The sequence below is a fragment of the Apostichopus japonicus genome, chromosome 22, assembly GCF_037975245.1.
Source record: "Apostichopus japonicus isolate 1M-3 chromosome 22, ASM3797524v1, whole genome shotgun sequence".
NCBI classification, from domain to species: Eukaryota; Metazoa; Echinodermata; class Holothuroidea; order Aspidochirotida; family Stichopodidae; genus Apostichopus; species Apostichopus japonicus.
The window spans coordinates 12,318,129-12,339,272 of NC_092582.1; the positions used below are offsets into that span (position 1 = coordinate 12,318,129).

The 21,144-nt window shown below is 42.2% G+C and overlaps 1 protein-coding gene across 2 annotated transcripts in view; it reads right to left on the bottom strand.

Annotated features, from left to right (window-relative positions):
• Positions 1-11,439: 11,439 nt before the first annotated feature.
• Positions 11,440-21,144, bottom strand: part of LOC139963553 (uncharacterized) — a 33,411-nt gene continuing 23,706 nt past the window's right edge. For both annotated transcript variants that reach the window (XM_071964409.1, XM_071964410.1), the window contains exon 2: positions 11,440-17,274. In XM_071964409.1, the coding sequence (XP_071820510.1) occupies positions 14,965-17,001 (2,037 nt within the window). In that variant the 5' untranslated portion in view covers positions 17,002-17,274 and the 3' untranslated portion in view covers positions 11,440-14,964. The remainder of the gene's footprint in view (positions 17,275-21,144) is intronic.

Below are 21,144 nucleotides of genomic sequence, written 5' to 3' on the forward strand. Positions count from 1 at the left end.
CGGCAAAAGACGTCATCACCGGGGACTCGAACCACCGATGCAAAAGAGAGCCTCGCTCATCAGCTCGTACAGTGCGCCAAGCCATCGCGCCACTGTATGGACTGAGATATGTGGTCGATTAACTAATACTTACTGCTCCCCGTGTAGGCACTCGCTGTAAAAGATCGGCAAAAGACGTCATCACCGGGGACTCGAACCACCGATGCAAAAGAGAGCCTCGCTCATCAGCTCGTACAGTGCGCCAAGCCATCGCGCCACTGTGTGGACTGAGATATTAGGTCGATTAACTAATACTTACAGCTCCCCATGTAGGCACTCGCTGTAGAAGATCGGCAAAAGACGTCATCACCGGGGATTCGAACCACCGATGCAAAAGAGAGCCTCGCTCATCAGCTCGTACAGTGCGCCAAGCCATCGCGCCACTGTATGGACTGAGATATTAGGTCGATTAACTAAAACTTACAGCTCCCCGTGTAGGCACTCGCTGTAAAAGATCGGCAAAAGGTGTCATCACCGGGGACTCGAACCACCGATGCAAAAGAGAGCCTCGCTCATCAGCTCGTACAGTGCGCCAAGCCATCGCGCCACTGTATGGACTGAGGTATTAGGTCGATTAACTAATACTTACAGCTCCCCATGTAGGCACTCGCTGTAAAAGATCGGCAAAAGACGTCATCACCGGGGACTCGAACCACCGATGCAAAAGAGAGCCTCGCTCATCAGCTCGTACAGTGCGCCAAGCCATCGCGCCACTGTATGGACTGAGATGTTAGGTCGATTAACTAATACTTACAGCTCCCCATGTAGGCACTCGCTGTAAAAGATCGGCAAAAGACGTCATCACCGGGAATTCGAACCACCGATGCAAAAGAGAGCCTCGCTCATCAGCTCGCACAGTGCGCCAGGTTATCGCGCCACTGTATGGACTGAGATATTAGGTCGATTAACTAATACTTACAGCTCCCCATGTAGGCACTCGCTGTAAAAGATCGGCAAAAGACGTCATCACCGGGGACTCGAACCACCGATGCAAAAAAGAGCCTCGCTCATCAGCTCGTACAGTGCGCCAAGCCATCGCGCCACTGTATGGACTGAGATATTAGGTCGATTAACTAATACTTACAGCTCCCCATGTAGGCACTCGCTGTAAAAGATCGGCAAAAGACGTCATCACCGGGGATTCGAACCACCGATGCAAAAGAGAGCCTCGCTCATCAGCTCGTACAGTGCGCCAAGCCATCGCGCCACTGTATGGACTGAGATATTAGGTCGATTAACTAATCCTTACAGCTCCCCATGTAGGCACTCGCTGTAAAAGATCGGCAAAAGACGTCATCACCGGGGATTCGAACCACCGATGCAAAAGAGAGCCTCGCTCATCAGCTCGTACAGTGCGCCAAGCCATCGCGCCACTGTATGGACTGATGTATTAGGTCGATTTACAAATACTTACAGCTCAACATGCAGGCACTCGCTGTAAAAGATCGGCAAAAGACGTCATCACCCGGGGATTCGAACCACCGATCCAAAAGAGAGTGTCGCTCATCAGCTCGTACAGTGCGCCAAGCCATCGCGCCACTGTATGGACTGAAATATTAGGTCGATTAACTAATACTTACAGCTCCCCATGTAGGCACTCGCTGTAAAAGATCAGCAAAAGACGTCACCGGGGTTCGAACCACCGATCCAAAAGAGAGTCTCGCTCATCAGCTCGTACAGTGCGCCAAGCCATCGCGCCACTGTATGGACTGAGATATGGGGTCGATTAACTAATACTTACAGCTCCCCGTGTAGGCACTCGCTGTAAAAGATCGGCAAAAGACGTCATCACCGGGGACTCGAACCACCGATGCAAAAGAGAGCCTCGCTCATCAGCTCGTACAGTGCGCCAAGCCATCGCGCCACTGTGTGGACTGAGATATTAGGTCGATTAACTAATACTTACAGCTCCCCGTGTAGGCACTCGCTGTAAAAGATCGGCAAAAGACGTCATCACCGGGGACTCGAACCACCGATGCAAAAGAGAGCCTCGCTCATCAGCTCGTACAGTGCGCCAAGCCATCGCGCCACTGTATGGACTGAGATATTAGGTCGATTAACTAATACTTACAGCTCCCCATGTAGGCACTCGCTGTAGAAGATCGGCAAAAGACGTCATCACCGGGGATTCGAACCACCGATGCAAAAGAGAGCCTCGCTCATCAGCTCGTACAGTGCGCCAAGCCATCGCGCCACTGTATGGACTGAGATATTAGGTCGATTAACTAAAACTTACAGCTCCCCGTGTAGGCACTCGCTGTAAAAGATCGGCAAAAGACGTCATCACCGGAGACTCGAACCACCGATGCAAAAGAGAGCCTCGCTCATCAGCTCGTACAGTGCGCCAAGCCATCGCGCCACTGTATGGACTGAGATATTAGGTCGATTTACAAATACTTACAGCTCAACATGCAGGCACTCGCTGTAAAAGATCGGCAAAAGACGTCATCACCGGGGGATTCGAACCACCGATGCAAAAGAGAGCCTCGCTCATCAGCTCGTACAGTGCGCCAAGCCATCGCGCCACTGTATGGACTGAGATATTAGGTCGATTAACTAAAACTTACAGCTCCCCGTGTAGGCACTCGCTGTAAAAGATCGGCAAAAGACGTCATCACCGGAGACTCGAACCACCGATGCAAAAGAGAGCCTCGCTCATCAGCTCGTACAGTGCGCCAAGCCATCGCGCCACTGTATGGACTGAGATATTAGGTCGATTTACAAATACTTACAGCTCAACATGCAGGCACTCGCTGTAAAAGATCGGCAAAAGACGTCATCACCGGGGGATTCGAACCACCGATGCAAAAGAGAGCCTCGCTCATCAGCTCGTACAGTGCGCCAAGCCATCGCGCCACTGTATGGACTGAGATATTAGTTTGATTAACTAATACTTACAGCTCCCCATGTAGGCACTCGCTGTAAAAGATCGGCAAAAGACGTCATCACCGGGGACTCGAACCACCGATGCAAAAGAGAGCCTCGCTCATCAGCTCGTACAGTGCGCCAAGCCATCGCGCCACTGTATGGACTGAGATATGGGGTCGATTAACTAATACTTACAGCTCCCCGTGTAGGCACTCGCTGTAAAAGATCGGCAAAAGACGTCATCACCGGGGACTCGAACCACCGATGCAAAAGAGAGCCTCGCTCATCAGCTCGTACAGTGCGCCAAGCCATCGCGCCACTGTGTGGACTGAGATATTAGGTCGATTAACTAATACTTACAGCTCCCCATGTAGGCACTCGCTGTAGAAGATAGGCAAAAGACGTCATCACCGGGGACTCGAACCACCGATGCAAAAGAGAGCCTCGCTCATCAGCTCGTACAGTGCGCCAAGCCATCGCGCCACTGTATGGACTGAGATATTAGGTCGATTAACTAATACTTACAGCTCCCCGTGTAGGCACTCGCTGTAAAAGATCGGCAAAAGACGTCATCACCGGGGATTCGAACCACCGATGCAAAAGAGAGCCTCGCTCATCAGCTCGCACAGTGCGCCAGGTTATCGCGCCACTGTATGGACTGAGATGTTAGGTCGATTAACTAATACTTACAGCTCCCCATGTAGGCACTCGCTGTAAAAGATCTGCAAAAGACGTCATCACCGGGGATTCGAACCACCGATGCAAAAGAGAGCCTCGCTCATCAGCTCGCACAGTGCGCCAGGTTATCGCGCCACTGTATGGACTGAGATATTAGGTCGATTAACTAATACTTACAGCTCCCCATGTAGGCACTCGATGTAAAAGATCGGCAAAAGACGTCATCACCGAGGATTCGAACTACCGATGCAAAAGAGAGCCTCGCTCATCAGCTCGTACAGTGCGCCAAGCCATCGCGCCACTGTATGGACTGAGATATTAGGTCGATTAACTAATATTTACAGCTCCCCGTGTAGGCACTCGCTGTAAAAGATCGGCAAAAGACGTCATCACCGGGGATTCGAACCACCGATGCAAAAGAGAGCTTCGCTCATCAGCTCGTACAGTGCGCCAAGCCATCGCGCCACTGTATGGACTGAGATATTAGGTCGATTAACTAATACTTACAGCTCCCCGTGTAGGCACTCGCTGTAAAAGATCGGCAAAAGACGTCATCACCGGGGATTCGAACCACCGATGCAAAAGAGAGCCTCGCTCATCAGCTCGTACAGTGCGCCAAGCCATCGCGCCACTGTATGGACTGAGATATTAGGTCGATTTACAAATACTTACAGCTCAACATGCAGGCACTCGCTGTAAAAGATCGGCAAAAGACGTCATCACCGGGGGATTCGAACCACCGATGCAAAAGAGAGCCTCGCTCATCAGCTCGTACAGTGCGCCAAGCCATCGCGCCACTGTATGGACTGAGGTATTAGGTCGATTTACAAATACTTACAGCTCAACATGCAGGCACTCGCTGTAAAAGATCGGCAAAAGACGTCACCGGGGTTCGAACCACCGATGCAAAAGAGAGCTTCGCTCATCAGCTCGTACAGTGCGCCAAGCCATCGCGCCACTGTATGGACTGAGATATTAGGTCGATTAACTAATACTTACAGCTCCCCGTGTAGGCACTCGCTGTAAAAGATCGGCAAAAGACGTCATCACCGGGGATTCGAACCACCGATGCAAAAGAGAGCCTCGCTCATCAGCTCGTACAGTGCGCCAAGCCATCGCGCCACTGTATGGACTGAGATATTTGGTCGATTTACAAATACTTACAGCTCAACATGCAGGCACTCGCTGTAAAAGATCGGCAAAAGACGTCATCACCGGGGGATTCGAACCACCGATGCAAAAGAGAGCCTCGCTCATCAGCTCGTACAGTGCGCCAAGCCATCGCGCCACTGTATGGACTGAGGTATTAGGTCGATTTACAAATACTTACAGCTCAACATGCAGGCACTCGCTGTAAAATATCGGCAAAAGACGTCACCGGGGTTCGAACCACCGATCCAAAAGAGAGTCTCGCTCATCAGCTCGTACAGTGTGCCAAGCCATCGCGCCACTGTATGGACTGAAATATTAGGTCGATTAACTAATACTTACAGCTCCCCATGTAGGCACTCGCTGTAAAAGATCGGCAAAAGACGTCACCGGCTTTCGAACCACCGATCCAAAAGAGAGTCTCGCTCATCAGCTCGTACAGTGCGCCAAGCCATCGCGCCACTGTATGGACTGAGATATTAGGTCGATTAACTAATACTTACAGCTCCCCATGTAGGCACTCGCTGTAAAAGATCGGCAAAAGACGTCATCACCGGGGGATTCGAACCACCGATGCAAAAGAGAGCCTCGCTCATCAGCTCGTACAGTGCGCCAAGCCATCGCGCCACTGTATGGACTGAGATATTAGGTCGATTTACAAATACTTACAGCTCAACATGCAGGCACTCGCTGTAAAAGATCGGCAAAAGACGTCATCACCGGGGGATTCGAACCACCGATGCAAAAGAGAGCCTCGCTCATCAGCTCGTACAGTGCGCCAAGCCATCGCGCCACTGCATGGACTGATGTATTAGGTCGATTTACAAATACTTACAGCTCAACATGCAGGTACTCGCTGTAAAAGATCGGCAAAAGACGTCACCGGGGTTCGAACCACCGATCCAAAAGAGAGTCTCGCTCATCAGCTCGTACAGTGCGCCAAGCCATCGCGCCACTGTATGGACTGAAATATTAGGTCGATTTACTAATACTTACGGCTCCCCATGCAGGCACTCGCTGTAAAAGATCGGCAAAAGACGTCATCACCGGGGTTCGAACCACCGATCCAAAAGAGAGTCTCGCTCATCAGCTCGTACATTGCGCCAAGCCATCGCGCCACTGTACGGATTGAAAAATTAGGTCGATTAACTAATACTTACAGCTCCCCATGTAGGCACTCGCTGTAAAAGATCGGCAAAAGACGTCATCACCGGGGTTCGAACCACCGATCCAAAAGAGAGTCTCGCTCATCAGCTCGTACAGTGCGCCAAGCCATCGCGCCACTGTATGGACTGAGTCCACTGTATGGACTTAGACGTTTCCAGGTAAATTAAAAGTTTCAAAAGTTATACCGGTGTATAAAAGGGTGACAAAGATAATTACGAAAATTACCGGCCTATATCATTGTTGTCGTGCTTTTCTAAAATAATTGAAAGGCTTATGTTTAATCGTATTTTTAATTTTTTTAACAAGCATGATATTCTATGTAATCAGCAGCATGGTTTTAGAGCAGATCACTCTACTGAACTTGCATTGGCAGATGCCATTTACAAATTATCCAGCAGCTTAGATAGCAATAAAACTTGTATTGGTGTATTTCTAGACCTTTCAAAGGCTTTCGACACTATTGATCATGTTATCTTAATGAGTAAATTGCACCACTACGGTATTAGAGGAACAACACTGAATTGGATAGACAGTTATATTACAAATCGTTATCAATATACCTCTTACAAAAGCTCTACTTCTCGTATTTCAGAAATTCAATGCGGTGTCCCACAGGGTTCAATTTTAGGCCCATTGCTGTTCATTTTATATGTCAATGACATCTGCCAAATTTCTAAATTTTGCAAACATAACATTATTTGCTGATGATACAAGTATTTTCTTCGATTCAGATATAAATGCAAGTTCATTCCATATTCAAATTTCTAATGAACTAAGTAAATTTAATAACTGGTTTTCTGCCAATAAACTATCACTTAATATTGGCAAAACTAATTATATTGCGTTTAATACTTCCATAAATTTTAGCTGGGATAAAGATATCACCATGGGTGGTATAATTCTAAAACAAGTTTATACTACTAAGTTTTTAGGTGTATATATTGATAATAAGCTTTCGTGGCATGAGCACATTTCTACAGTATGCAGGAAAGCAGCGAAAAGCGTTGGGATTTTATCAAAGTTGAAATTTCTCCTACCAGAGCGCATATTAAAGACTCTCTACCAAACTTTGGTCGTTCCACACATCTCATATTGTTCAATTATCTGGTCTGGCACGCCAGAAACCAATCTTCATCCTCTTATTATTCTCCAAAAGAAAGCCATGCGCCACATTTCACGTGTTGCACCTCGTGAACACACAAATCAACTTTTGAAGAATCTCAACTTATTAAAAGTTACCGACATTTTTCGTGTAAATCTTGCCACGTTTGCATATAAGGCATGGAATGGTTTATTGCCAAACACATTTCATGATTTTTTAACCAGTAACAGTGTGATACATCACCACAACACACGGAATGCTGATAATGCACATTACTTTTCTTATAAAACATCAATTGGGAGGCTTCGTCTTAGAAATCGTGCAATAAAGACATGGAATTCCATAACAGAGAGCTTCAAAACCAAAGTATCCAGTAAACTGTTCAAAAAGCATCTGACCAAAGACGTTATATCCAGATATTAATTTGTCACCCATTCATTTGCACGATAACAAATAATTATCGTAAATATTATCACCATATATAGTATTCATTGATTGTCGAATTATTCTATTTTGTATTGTTATGTAAATACTTTTCTTCTTTCCTTCATACAGGGAGTCTTCTACTTTGTTAAGCTGTTGTACGCTTTTTGGAAGACTTCCTTCACACCGTAAATTTACATGTGAAAAACAAATAAATAAATCAAATCAAATCAAATATTAGCTCGATTAACTAATACTTACAGCTCCCCATGTAGGCACTCGCTGTGTTCGAACCACCGATGCAAAAGACAGTCTCGCTCATCAGCTCGTACAGTGCGCCAAGCCATCGCGCCACTGTATGGACTGAGATATTAGGTCTATTAACTAATACTTACAGCTCCCCATGTAGGCACTCGCTGTAAAAGATCGGCAAAAGACGTCACCGGGGTTCGAACCACTGATCCAAAAGAGAGTCTCGCCCATCAGCTCGTACAGTGCGCCAAGCCATCGCGCCACTGTATGGACTGCGATATTAGGTCGATTAACTAATACTTACAGCTCCCCATACAGGCACTCGCTGTAAAAGATCGGCAAAACACGTAACCGGGGTTCGAACCACCGATGCAAAAGAGAGTCTCGCTCATCAGCTCGTACAGTGCGCCACGCCAACGCGCCACTGTATGGACTGAGATATGAGGTCGACTAACTAAAACTTACAGCTCCCCATGTAGGCACTCGCTGTAAAGGATCGGCAAAAGATGTCGCCGGGGTTCGAACCACCGATGCAAAAGAGAGTCTTGCTCATTAGTTCGTACAGTGCGCCAAGCCATCGCGCCACTGTATGGACTGAGATATTCGGTTGATTAACTAATACTTACAGCTACCCATGCAGGTACTCGCTGTAAAAGATCGGCAAAAGACGTCACCGGGGTTCGAACCACCGATCCAAAAGAGAGTCTCGCTCATCAGCTCGTACAGTGCGCCACGCCATCGCGCCACTGTATGGACTGAGATATTAGTTTGATTAACTAATACTTACAGCTCCCCATGCAGGCACTCGCTGTAAAAGATCGGCACCGGGGTTCGAACCACCGATCCAAAAGAGAGTCTCGCTCATCAGCTCGTACAGTGCGCCACACCATCGCGCCACTGTATGGACTGAGATATTAGATGGATTAACTAATACTTACAGCTCCCCATGTAGGCACTCGCTGTAAAAGATCGGCAAAAGACGTTACCGGGGTTCGAACCACCGATGCAGGAGAGAGTCTCGCTCATCAGCTGGTACAGTGCGCCGAGCCATCGCGCCACTGCACGGACTGAGATATTAGATGGATTAACTAATACTTACAGCTCCCCATGTAGGCACTCGATGTGAAAGATCGGCAAAAGACGTCACGGGGTTTCGAACCACCGATGCAAAAGAGAGTCTCGATCACCAGCTCGTACAGTGCGCCGAGCCGTCGCGCCACTGTATGAACTGAGATATTATGCCAAAACACTATAGCAACCTAGAACTCAATATGGTGCATCTACATACAAAGTTTGAAGCCCATCCAACTTTTGAATATCAAATTATCGTGTTTACAAGCCAAAGTGTCACATATACGCACACATACAGCATATCATGACCAATGCTTCCTTTTGCTTTCAGCAAGGACTAAAATATTAAAGGAACAAAACGTTCAATAGAAGTTATAGTATGATTTAAGGAACACTTTTAAGTTATGAATGTTTCTCTGCAGGAATTTTCCTGTCTATGCGCATGGTTTCATTTTGAAACTTGTTATTAGGCAAACTTTTTGTTAGGCCAACGTACGTTATTACGTAATGTTTCTTTCAAACAGAAAGGACTTCTGCATGTAGTTTAATAACGAATTCAAGTACTTGCATGCTTTTCCTGGTCTCTGTTAATTTTGAGGGAAATCAAGGAACTGCTTTCAGTCTCTGCTTCAAATACAGCCACGGTTTTGTTTTTGTTTTTTGTGAATCATGACTTTACGTACAGCCAGATAGTAAAACTCCTTATATAATCAAGGATTATATGAAAACTATCAGGAATTTGATATCTGAAATATACGATCTTTGCCCATTTAACAAACTCTCTTTTACCACTAAAACACTTTTGCAAATAACAATTAACAGGATAGATTGATTCACTGACCGCCATCTGAATCAAAAACAAATAACAGGGAGTCTTCTACATTGTTAAGCTATTGTAAGCTTTATAGAAGACTTCCTTCACCTTGTATATTTGCACGTGAAAAAACAAAATAAATCAAATCAAATCAAATCAAATAATGATCGGAAAGTCGTTGGTTGCTTACGCCCGAGAAAAAAATTTGGGGTATGTCCCTTCTATCGATCATAATTGTCATAAAACTGAAATTATCAAAGGCATTTACTAGTAGGCCTTTAAGTGAACTCACCTCGGTGAACTACCAAATATCAATGCCACTTTAAAGGCATTAAAGACTCGCCCCAAACCGCGTGCCGCCCTCTAAAAAAGTTATCTTTCCGGTGCTTTAAAGTGAAGTTTTCTTTTCGTCGGTACAAAATGCAGACAGTAAAACGTGGAACGTGATACCTTGTCATCTTTTATTTGGACCTGAGATCAGGGAGTTCCATAACAACTCCCTGCTGAGATTTCCATCGCTGCTATGTACACTGTGTTGTGGGTATTGTCGATAGCTGCATGTAATGACTGTACACTAGTGTCTTATTACCGATGGTATACAGCAAGATGCGTGTGTATTTTCTGGGATTGATGGTGGTGTCAACCACTTCTGTTACACCTCATTGAAACTAGGTCAGATTACCAGCATCAGACGTTTCTTTGTGCGCGAGTCTTCACTCCCTTTTTGCACTCATCTTCTTGTGTGTTATTTAAGACATATGCTATACACTATGTATACTATATCAGGGATGAGACTGAGCTGGGGGAAAAAAAATCTGAAATTTATCGATCGCCGTCCTGTGGGAGGGGTTTAAGGGGAGGGGGTGTCCTCCTCCCCTTTAGAAATTTTTTGTCAGGTAAGGAGGGCTTAGATGCAAAATGGTGGACTCTAGATGGAATCTATCACATCACGTAACTCGCCAAAAAAGTGTGGAATTTCTGCTTGTATAATTTATCTATTAGCTTTTTTGAACCAAAAAAGGCTTTTTTGCTTGCTTTGTGCTACTTGATTCCACCACTGGTCAAATTAGGTGTTCCTTCCCTTCACAGTCCAGCATGTTCGGCCAAAAAAAAAAAAAAAATTAATTAAAAAAAATAATAAAAAATAATAAAAAACGCGAATTACGAGACAAAACGTGAAAATGAAAAAAAAAAAATCGGAAATCCGCGTTTCCGCGGAAGAGTCTCATGCCTGCTATATGTATACTATACGTACATCAGCATATGATGGGAGACACTCGTTAAGATTTACTAAAAGAGATCATTTCGAGATGTACGGCATTGAAGTAGGGGGTAAAACGACTCTTGTTGTGAGAACTTCCCGCATCAGACATCCTCCATAAATTTTATGCCCTAACTGTGATGACGAATCCTGCAACAGGTGCAGTCCTATTTTTGCAATATGTTAAAAATTTGACTTGTATTTGGTTTGTTTTGATCAGTATTAAGGTGGGTGTTATCAATTTTTATGGTCTTCCCTATCATCACAAGAAGTTGTCAGTGAGATGTCTCATGTAGGCTTTGGTAAATTGAGACAATCATGCATACTAAAGGAAAGCGAGACATGTAATATACAAATCAGACTTTTGTGACAACAGAAGTGATGAAACATATGTTGTACACACACCCACCCCTGCTTGAAACATACACACTGTTAGTTATTAGTCACAGTATGTCATATCTCCTAATAATCATAATAATCAGCAGTTATTTTCTATGCAGTTATTGCATTTTTTTTTCTATGCAGTTATTCTTTCTATGTGGTGGTTTCAAATGAGAATGTTGACAGCAGACTTAAAACAAGAGCTAATAAATTATTACAAAAATAAAATTGAAATAAATGCTGTAATTCCAAGAACTACTTTGTGCTTTATTGTTAACAAATGGTGTTATTATAGTGGTTCCATATGGCACTTACATTTGTCATGAAATTAACATAGAACACTGTGAAAACAAAGGATTATAGTGCTTTTAAATGTAATCACAAAAATCATAAAACATCCTGATCAAAGCAATAAAGTGGTTTGGTATTGTTACTTGACTCTTGTTTTAGTTCCTCATTCAGGACCTTACAGTTCACTGGAGTCAAGCCAGAATGCAAATATGGATTGAACTTTCGATGACATCATTACACGTACTAGATGTCTGCTTGTTCACCAGAAATAGCTCTTATAATATAAACATTATGAAACCACAAGTTTGATGTACAATTACAACATGGCTCATCATCTGGAACAGCCTGTGTACCTGTCGCAACTTCTCTTGCCATATATTCCAACCCGCACACTTCGTTCGTCCAACAAATTGTATTTAACTGTTCCTAAACCACGATTGAAGACATATGGTTACAGAAGCTTTGAATACTCTGGCTCTTATCTCTGGAACAATTTACCAGATCACATTCGAACATGCTCTAAACTTTCTACATTCAAAAGTCTACTTAAGACCCATCTTTTCACTTGTTCTTTTGTAAATTAATCTGTTTTTTTTTGTAAAGCGCCTTGAGCAGTGGCTTTTGTCTACTGATTTGGCGCTAAATAAGACTCATTTATTATTATTATTATTAAACACAGGTGAGTCTACTGTTAAGGAAATACACACCTCCACCAAAAACAATAGGGGTCTTGTACTCAATGTGATGCATCCACACACCATGTATGGGAAGTATCCATGATTCCTACCTTGTGATATCATGATTAAGAAATTTAAGAGTTTGACCTCTGGTGACCTTTGAACTATACCAACAACAAAAAGATTATTGTACTTAATATGGCAAATCCATATGCCATGTAAGAGACAAATCCATGATTTCTAACATGTGATATCATGTTTAAAAGGTTTTTAGAGTTTGACTGCTTGTGACCAGATGACCTTTTGACCTCCACCAAAACAATTGAGTTCTTCTATCAATATGACACATCCACATGCCAAGTATGAACAGTATCCATACCTTGAGATATCTTGTTTAAATTTTTTCAATATTTGATCTCTGGTGACCTCCGATGACCTTTGACCTCTACTAGACACAAAAGAGTTCTTCACTCAATATAACACATCCACATGAATAGTATGAGAAGTATCAATTCCTGCTGTCTTGATATATCCTGTTTACAAGGTTTTTCAGTGTTTGACATCTGGTGAACTCATACATATAAAAACAATAAAAGCACACAAAAATCATACATAAATAAAAAATAATAATGGGATGTTGTGAAGATATAATACATATGGGTAATAATTTATAGCATTTTAATCCAGTAATATTAAAGGATGTTTGAAATTGCTGAACGTTCATTCTTAGTTATATGTTAAAACTTATCATAATAATAGTAATAATCATAATAATAATACAAATAATACAACAATAATTTTGTGACAATGGTATAGCCATCGTAGAAACACTTGGTTTAAATATCCAGGCTCTCAGTTCCTCACAAGATAAAAGCTAACATTTTAGTGCATATTATTAATGTGCCACTGGGCCTCACCAAAAAAGACAAAAATAAACAGCAGAAGGCACCTCAACTTTTTTCTTGGTCAAAATTACAAACTTGACATAATTTCTTCCACAGTTTATGGTAATTCTCAAAGTCCATACATTTTGTAAGAAATAAATATAATATCTCTCAGGTATCCTTGGATGACGTGACAGATATGATGGTATATCAAATCTTTCCAGTTTCATAAATTGGTTTATATAATATTTATACCATTACAGTCCAACTTACCACCTTTAAGTTTTTGTTCTAGAATCTTTAGGCTAGTGGGGGAAAGGGGTGGGGGTGGGGGTGTGGGTGGGTGATCTTAGCTTGCAATGTTGAATACAAATTCTCTTTCAAAATTCAGAAAACTAGGCTGTTGTTGTTCTTCTTTCTTTCTTGTTCATATTTGACACTTAAAAGAAACCAACAATATATATACTGTTATAAACGATGTCCAAGATTGTGCACTCAATCGCAGTTGCTTTTAAAAACGGTAATCAAATATCTGAGCCAAAAAAACAAAAAAAAAGATTCACCTTCTAGATATTGATGAAACAACGAAAACAAAATATTATATAAATCAAGTGTATCAATATTTGGATAGATTGAAAGCAAGGTCAAAAGTTTCTATTCTTACACACAAAAATGGCAGGATTTTCCTATTTATAAGTTAAAACCATATAAATTTGCTGATTTATAGTTATGACCCTCTTCACATATTGAGTTGTTCAAATGTCATCAAAATTACAGTTTGATATGATCAAAATAGCAAAAGTATAACAAGAATTTAAAGACACTGAAGTATATTTGGAAGACCTAATTAGATAACACTTAATAAATCCGTTCTTTTTTTTTCTCACAAAAATACAAAACATATCAACTAAAATTGATAAATTATGAAGTCAACCTTCTCAAAAGAGATGCATTAGTGGATTTCTCACACTACAAAGAGTATAATATTGTGGACTTAAAATTGTGGACTTAAAATATAAATTAAAATATCAATGACTAAAAGTTGGTAAAAGGTGTAAAAATGTTGCACTAGAACCCTTTTGGATTTGATCTGCCAATGTCCACCAGCTCCCCTCCCCCCCCCCCCTGTCCCTAAAAAAAAATCCTTCTACAAGTTTGTGTAAATATTTGGTAAAAAGATTGATAAGGGAGGTAGGACTACTTTGTTCAAATTCGACTCTTTCATCTTATGCAAAACCACTATATTTAGGCTTAAAAAGAATAAAAATTGACTGTTGAAAAGTTCACAGCAAGTCAAGTAAAGTAGAGGAAACAACATGGTCTGTGAATAACATCAAGCATGGTTTTCAAGAACATTTGTCATAATTTTGATTCAACAATCACAGACATTTCAGAACCTCAGTCTTTAGCTCAAATCACGTTAAATGATGTAACGTGCTACATATTTCTCACTCATTTTGGCGTACTTCGTTTCTGTAATCTTCCGATTCCTGAGAAGCCTGGCACTTCTGTTGCAGGTGAGTTGTGCATTCCATTCCGATAACTTCTAAATCACTCTTTTGGGAAAGCTATACTCAATGGGTTTGCCAGGAATAAAAAAAAATGAAAAAAAGAATAGAAAAATTCATAAATAATAGGGATGCCTGTACATGCCCTCAACACAAGTCATGTGACCTAAATTGCAATTCACAAAACTAAGCTCTAGATACATATATCTTTGGTTCGTAAGTTATCCACAACTGGAATCTTCAAGAAGGTGTGTTTTGCATCTTTTTCTCTTAACAAGAAAGTCATTAACTATGAAAAATCACAAATAACTCAATAGCCTTGTCATCTCACCAGAAACCTCACCACGAGACTCTGTTTACGTAACCCAACATTCGTCAGTGTTCCTTGACTGGAAGACGTCACATATTTCTGTAGTTTGAACTTGCGGCGTTGGCAAACATGGACCATTCATCAGTAGCATCAGATGCTGGACTTTCCCACTCATGAAATGACTGTTCTTCCGGTAGTGTTACATTCGGAGGAAGGGAAGAGTTATCTCCATGGTAGGACACCTCTTGGGGTTGTGACGGTTGGAAGCTCGGTTGGGTTTCATGCAAGTGTCTTGGGAGGTTTCTGCATATAAAGTTCACCGGATTGGTTGCAGTTTCACCTATCTCCGTGGGCACTTGGGTGTCTCCTTTCATTTGAGCGTCATCCGAGGATGACAAGCTTGAGAAGTTGTTGAAACTAGAAAACGGGGAAGTAGCGACCTCTAAGCTAAACCTGTCTCTCACAGAGTCATCAGCCCCTTCTTTGTCATCCTTTTGTGCTCCGGCATCTCCACCATGTCTTGATGATTTCAAATACTCTTTGCGACCTTGCTCATGTCCAGGTGATGGTTCCCTCCTTCGTGCAGCCTCTAGTATTTCCCTTCTCTGCGTTGGCATGTGTTTATCACTTTTCTTGTCGGAAATACTAAGTTGATTCAGCTGTTTACTCACATCTGTTGTCCGCTTCTGCTGGTCGTCGTCATTGTGAAAGGGCGTTTCGGTCTTACGGGCTTGAAACCTTAGGAGAATCGTATAAACGATTTCCTTAAATTCTGAAACTAAGTCTACACTGAGAGGTATGTTCTGTAAGAAAGCAACGCATGCCATTATCAGTTGTACCTGATAGGCATATTTCAACGTACCCGTCGAATCCTTCACCCTTGATATCCTTTTGTCAAGGTTTGAGATCTTACAAATACTGTCTTTGTGTATCATGAGCATCTTTACTACGCCTGTCTGTGACAAGCTTTTATGCAATGTACTGCGCAGTTCCTTGTATATCTCTTGGACGAATTGGTCTTGAGTTTGGTTCAAGAGGATTCTCTGGTCTGCAAAATGTTGCTTAAAAATTTCACTGACAGAAAAGAACCCATCCTCCTGGCTAAGGATACTGCGATTAGAAAGCTCCTGTAGGAAGGACTTTTTCACGACGGCAGCGCTTTCGTTACCCAGGTCTCTGGCCACGTCTCCAGCCGTGAAATAGGTAGACGGTTGGTCTACGATGGAGACAAAGTTCGTACCGATACTCTCGGAGATGGTTTTGGCCAGTTTCATAACGTTGCCAAACACGTCGTCCTTTGCGGGAACGTTGTCACGCTGCACTGCTAAGGAGAACGAATGCTGAAATGTTTCGTGTACCTCTTTGGCAGTGTATACCATACTGCATGTAGTCTCGTTCATCTGCTGTCCGACGGTCATGATGAGCAGCGGATTAAAGTAGCAGTGACTGACCAATTCTTGTTGATACTCCGTCAGATCTTTGACGTTGCCCGCTACTTCTCGCAGCAGAGCAACGGCAGCGTCTTCCTCTAGTCCGGTACACACGTAAGATGAAACGTTCGGTCCCAAGCGGGGTAGATTAAAGTGAGCACACGAAGTCGTTAGGACGAGAATATTTTCGTTATGCTGTACCAGGTTGTCCAGGAAAGAGATCACACCTTTGCAAGAAGGGTCAATACCGTCCATGAGAAAGAGAAAGACCCTCTGTCGAAGCCCCATCGAGAGCTTGGTCGAGAATTCATCGATGGTCGAACTGCTCAAGACTTTCGAGAGATTCTCATCAACTGCGGCGACCTTTTGAGCAATCTCTAATTTGATATTTGAAAGGTCTGCTCCTTTCTCTCTTCCAAATCTCTCGCAATTTACGAAAAACAGAAACAGCGCCGGCTCGCTCGTGTCCTTGTTCACGAGCTTGGCCAACTCTCTGGCTGTCTGCTTTGCGAGTCTAGTCTTGCCCATTCCTTTCTCCCCGAAGAATAACAAGAGCTGTTTCTGTTGATCGGTGATTTCTGTGAAAAACTTTTGGGCTAAATGTTTGTGGGTATGTCCTTGGAGGGTGTAGCACTCATCAAAATTTCCCAAGAAATCTACTTTCTTGCAGCTTAGTCTCCGTCTGATCAATGCCATCGTGTAAAAAATCGAAGAATCTAGGTAGCTTCAGGATTGCCAAAAAAAAATGTTCCCTTCAATTCTCAGAGCCAATACTGACAGCTGACTGGATCCATTGTAAGCCGAGGTTGTGTATGATCAAGGTAGGCGCCATTCTCCGATTAAGACATCTTTTGAGTTAATTTGCAGCTTTGACAGCGAAGAACCTCGATGGTGAGAGACAGTCCTCTGATATATCCAAGCTCCACTTCACATAAATGTTTCACGCTTAATTAGGCTGTTCTTGAGAAACTGTGAAATAAAGAGAATAGATGAGGATAAATTCTGTGATATTTTACCTTCAGTTTAGATGGTTACTTGCAATCTCAGAGTGCAAGTATTACGGGGATTCAGGTAAGTGATGAAGTGAAATAGGTGCGACTCTTGAATCTACCAGTGATTTCATTATTGATGATTTTATGTCACGCAATAAACCACTGCTGTAGGACTTGAGTGAACCACTGCTGTAGGACTTGAGTGAACCACTGCTGTAGGACTTGAGTGAACCACTGCTGTAGGACTTGAGTGAACCACTGCTGTAGGACTTGAGTGAACCACTGCTGTAGGACTTGAGTAAATTTTGTTTGAGGACTTGTACAAGGTTGGACTCTGAAAGGATTCAAGGACTTGGGACCATTAAACTACATGTACATAATGTACAATCTTGTCACATCATGTGTGCATAGGGAGGAGTTTGCACTATCAACGTTCTTGTCAATAGGGAAAAATAATGCTGTGAGGTAAAACAAAGGCCGTTTTTTACTCATAATCCATAAATGGATACCACTTTAGCAGGGTGATGTATATAAACCAGACCAAATTCGTAAAAACATATTCATATCACGCATTCTATTTAGGTATGGCCTATGTATAGTAAAAAAATTGGATTATACAATTAATAATAATAATAATAATCATAAAATAGTACTTTTATAGCGCGTTCATCAACAACGCTGCTGGAAGCGCTGTACAGGAATTGAAATAATTAAACATTATCTATCAACAATTTCAAGTTCTCCTAAAGTTATGGAGGGTAAATTAACTTTTTTGGAAATTCACATAGACATATATATATCTAAGTATCTAATGTAGAGTCGATCTTGCATTTTCTCTTTTCCTGTTGAATTTCTAACACCATCACTGCACGTGTTGTTGCTGTGACAACTTCCTTCCCTTTCACTTCCATTATAATGTAACTCTCAAAAGCTGTTATCATAAATTGATGGTCACATGTAGTCAAAGACGACTCTTAATGAAACAGAAACCACATTCTGTACGTTTCAGTTCACTCTGCACTGTCTGCAGTATACTCATCTTTGTCTAGTTTTATGACATAATACCAAAACTAAAATCTCCAGTTGGTTAACACACTACTTTAAATAGTTAAAGGCATTGAAGACTCGCCCCAAACCGTGTGCGGCCATCTGAAAAAGTTAACTTTCCGTTGCTTGCAATTGACTTTTTGCTTGTGTCGCTACAAAATGCAGACAGTACAGTAATGAAAGTGATACCTTGTTATCTTTAGCTGAACCTGAGATGTCCATCGCTGTATTGTTTGTACACTGTGCTGTGGGTATTGACCGCTGCTGTATGTACTGACTTTAGTACTGTACACTAGTTTCTAATTACCAATGGTAGCAAGCTGTGTGTATATTTTCTGGGATCGATGGTGGTGTCTAACACTTCTGTTACACCTCATTAAAAACTAGGTCAGATTACCGGCATTAGACTTTTCTTTTTGCGCGAGTCTTCACACCCTTTAAAGCCTACAGTAAACTAACATCTGTTATGTCACACACAGGCCATTTAAGTTATCAGACAGGAGAAATACCTGTCAGCCAATTTATCTGGAACATTGATGATATTATTTCATCATTTTCCTGTCAGAGTTTTGGAATGAACTTTCAGGATATGTTGTTCAGAAGGTTCAAAACAGCAAATAAACTGTAAACACTAACAGAGAAGATAGTCCCGATACAAAGTAGTTGATGATGAATACAGTAGTTGAAGAAATTCCTGTTCCCTTGTTTCTCTAAAACCTTCAATCATTGTGCAGTTCTTTGTTTTGATTAGGTAACAGATTCAAGGATGTGCTCAGTGGCGTACCTATAGTTGACACCTGGGGCAGATCCTTCCTTTGTCACCCTGTACAGGGGATGCCATCCTGGATTCCTGGGGGAGGGGTCTTAGGGGAGTGGGGGTTTCGTTTATGTAAGGTACCTTACATGAAAATTGGTGCTATCTTTGGCAAAGCTTTAAAACGATTGCATGCAAGGGCGGCGGAACCGGGGGGCACGTGCCCCCCCACTTTTCCTCAGGTTAAAAATGTGCCCTTTTTCTACATAAAAATGGAGGTGTCTTAAGTTAGCAAGAGGTCAGGGAACCATAATGAACATTCGGGAAGGGCCGTTTCCAGCCATCTGAGGGGTTTGTAAAACCAAAAAATTTCTTGTACGCTCCGCGCCAACCGATGGTGGCGCTCCGCTCAGATAGTCGTGCATACAACTTTGCAAATCCTGGCTACGCCCCTGACTTTTAATGAATTTCTGTGGGTCAGAACTCAAAGCTATTTCAAATGGAAAAAATTTGTTAAGATATTGACAAGAAGTAAACTCTAATTCGGAAGATTCCTACATTAGCAACTAGCATGATTTTTGTCTCAAAAGAAAACTTATTCCTTGTTTCCCAATTTGCACATTGGATATTGCAGTGCTAGTATGCATATTTTCCTTGGAGGGGGGGGGGGGTTGATGGAGTGATGTGTATACGCAAATAAGATAATACAATAAGAGTTATAAAGGGTACTACTGTAAATATAAGGCATCAGTCCAATCGAATTTCTGCAAAGTGCCCTTTGATGTCGGTGCCCCCCCCCCCCCCCAGATTAAAAGTGCTTCCGCCGCCTTTGCTTGCATGATTAAGAATTCTCATTCTTTATAGTGAATGTTTCTTAATTTTTCCTATTGTTTGTTCAAAATATTCATTTCTAGCAGAAAATTTACATTGGCATAAACCACCGCAATGATTTACAAAAATAGGGAAAATTTCCACTTTTCACCAATAGCTACCCCATAAATGATTTAAAAATTTATACAAATGAATATAAAAAACCAGTGTCATGTTTGCAGGTAGAAAAAGTTTTTTATAACCGGCACTGTACTGTCATTCATGCGAACTGGCAATAAGATAAATGAAGAAAAATTTGGGCTGTGGCATGGTACGCCCCCCCCCCCCCCCGACTGATTATTCACAGGGAATGTGCAGGAACCTTGCCCAGAAGTGTCAGTCACTTTGAGATTCCTCAAGGAATTCTCAGTGGTTTTTCAGAGACTGCAGCTTATCAAGTTTCGCAGCACTGAAAACGACCGATATGACGACGCCGCCTGTTAATTTAGGGCGTGACTGAAGATCCCATTTCTACTGCTTAAAGGGTGTGAAGACTCACACAAAAAGAAACGTCTAATGCCAGTAATCTGACCTAGTTTTCGAATGAGGTGTAAGAGAAGTGTTAAACACCACCATCGATCCCAGAAAATAAACACACAGCTTGCTACCGTTGGTAATTAGACACTCGTGTACAGTCAGTACATACAGCTGCGGTCAATACCCACAGCACAGTATACAAACGATACAGCGATGGACATCTCAGGTCCAGCTAAAGATACCAATTAAGGTATCACGTTTCAATACTTGCTGCATTTGAAACGACACAAACAAAACGCCACTTGCAAGCAACAGAAAGATAACTTTTTCAGATGGAAGCACGCGGTTTGGGGAGAGTCTGCAATGCTTTTTAAGGAGAAGGAAAAAAATAAAGGATTTACAGTTGGTTTAAAAGGAAATCTGATTTGAAACTGCAAAGCATGTAAACAGCTTCATGAGAACACCAACCCTCTTAAAACTTGTCACCTGCCACAATTCTGTCACGATTATATTTAACTCTATACACTGTGACAGTTTGCTGTACTCTACGTCCTGTGTCTCAACAGCTGAAAACTCATCCATGCTGTCACAAAGACAAAATTATGCCGTGTTGTTTTATAGTTGTATACCTGACAATTTCTTTGTCCTGATGGTATGTTATATATGGTTTACAGTTTTTTCTTAGAATAGGCCATTACA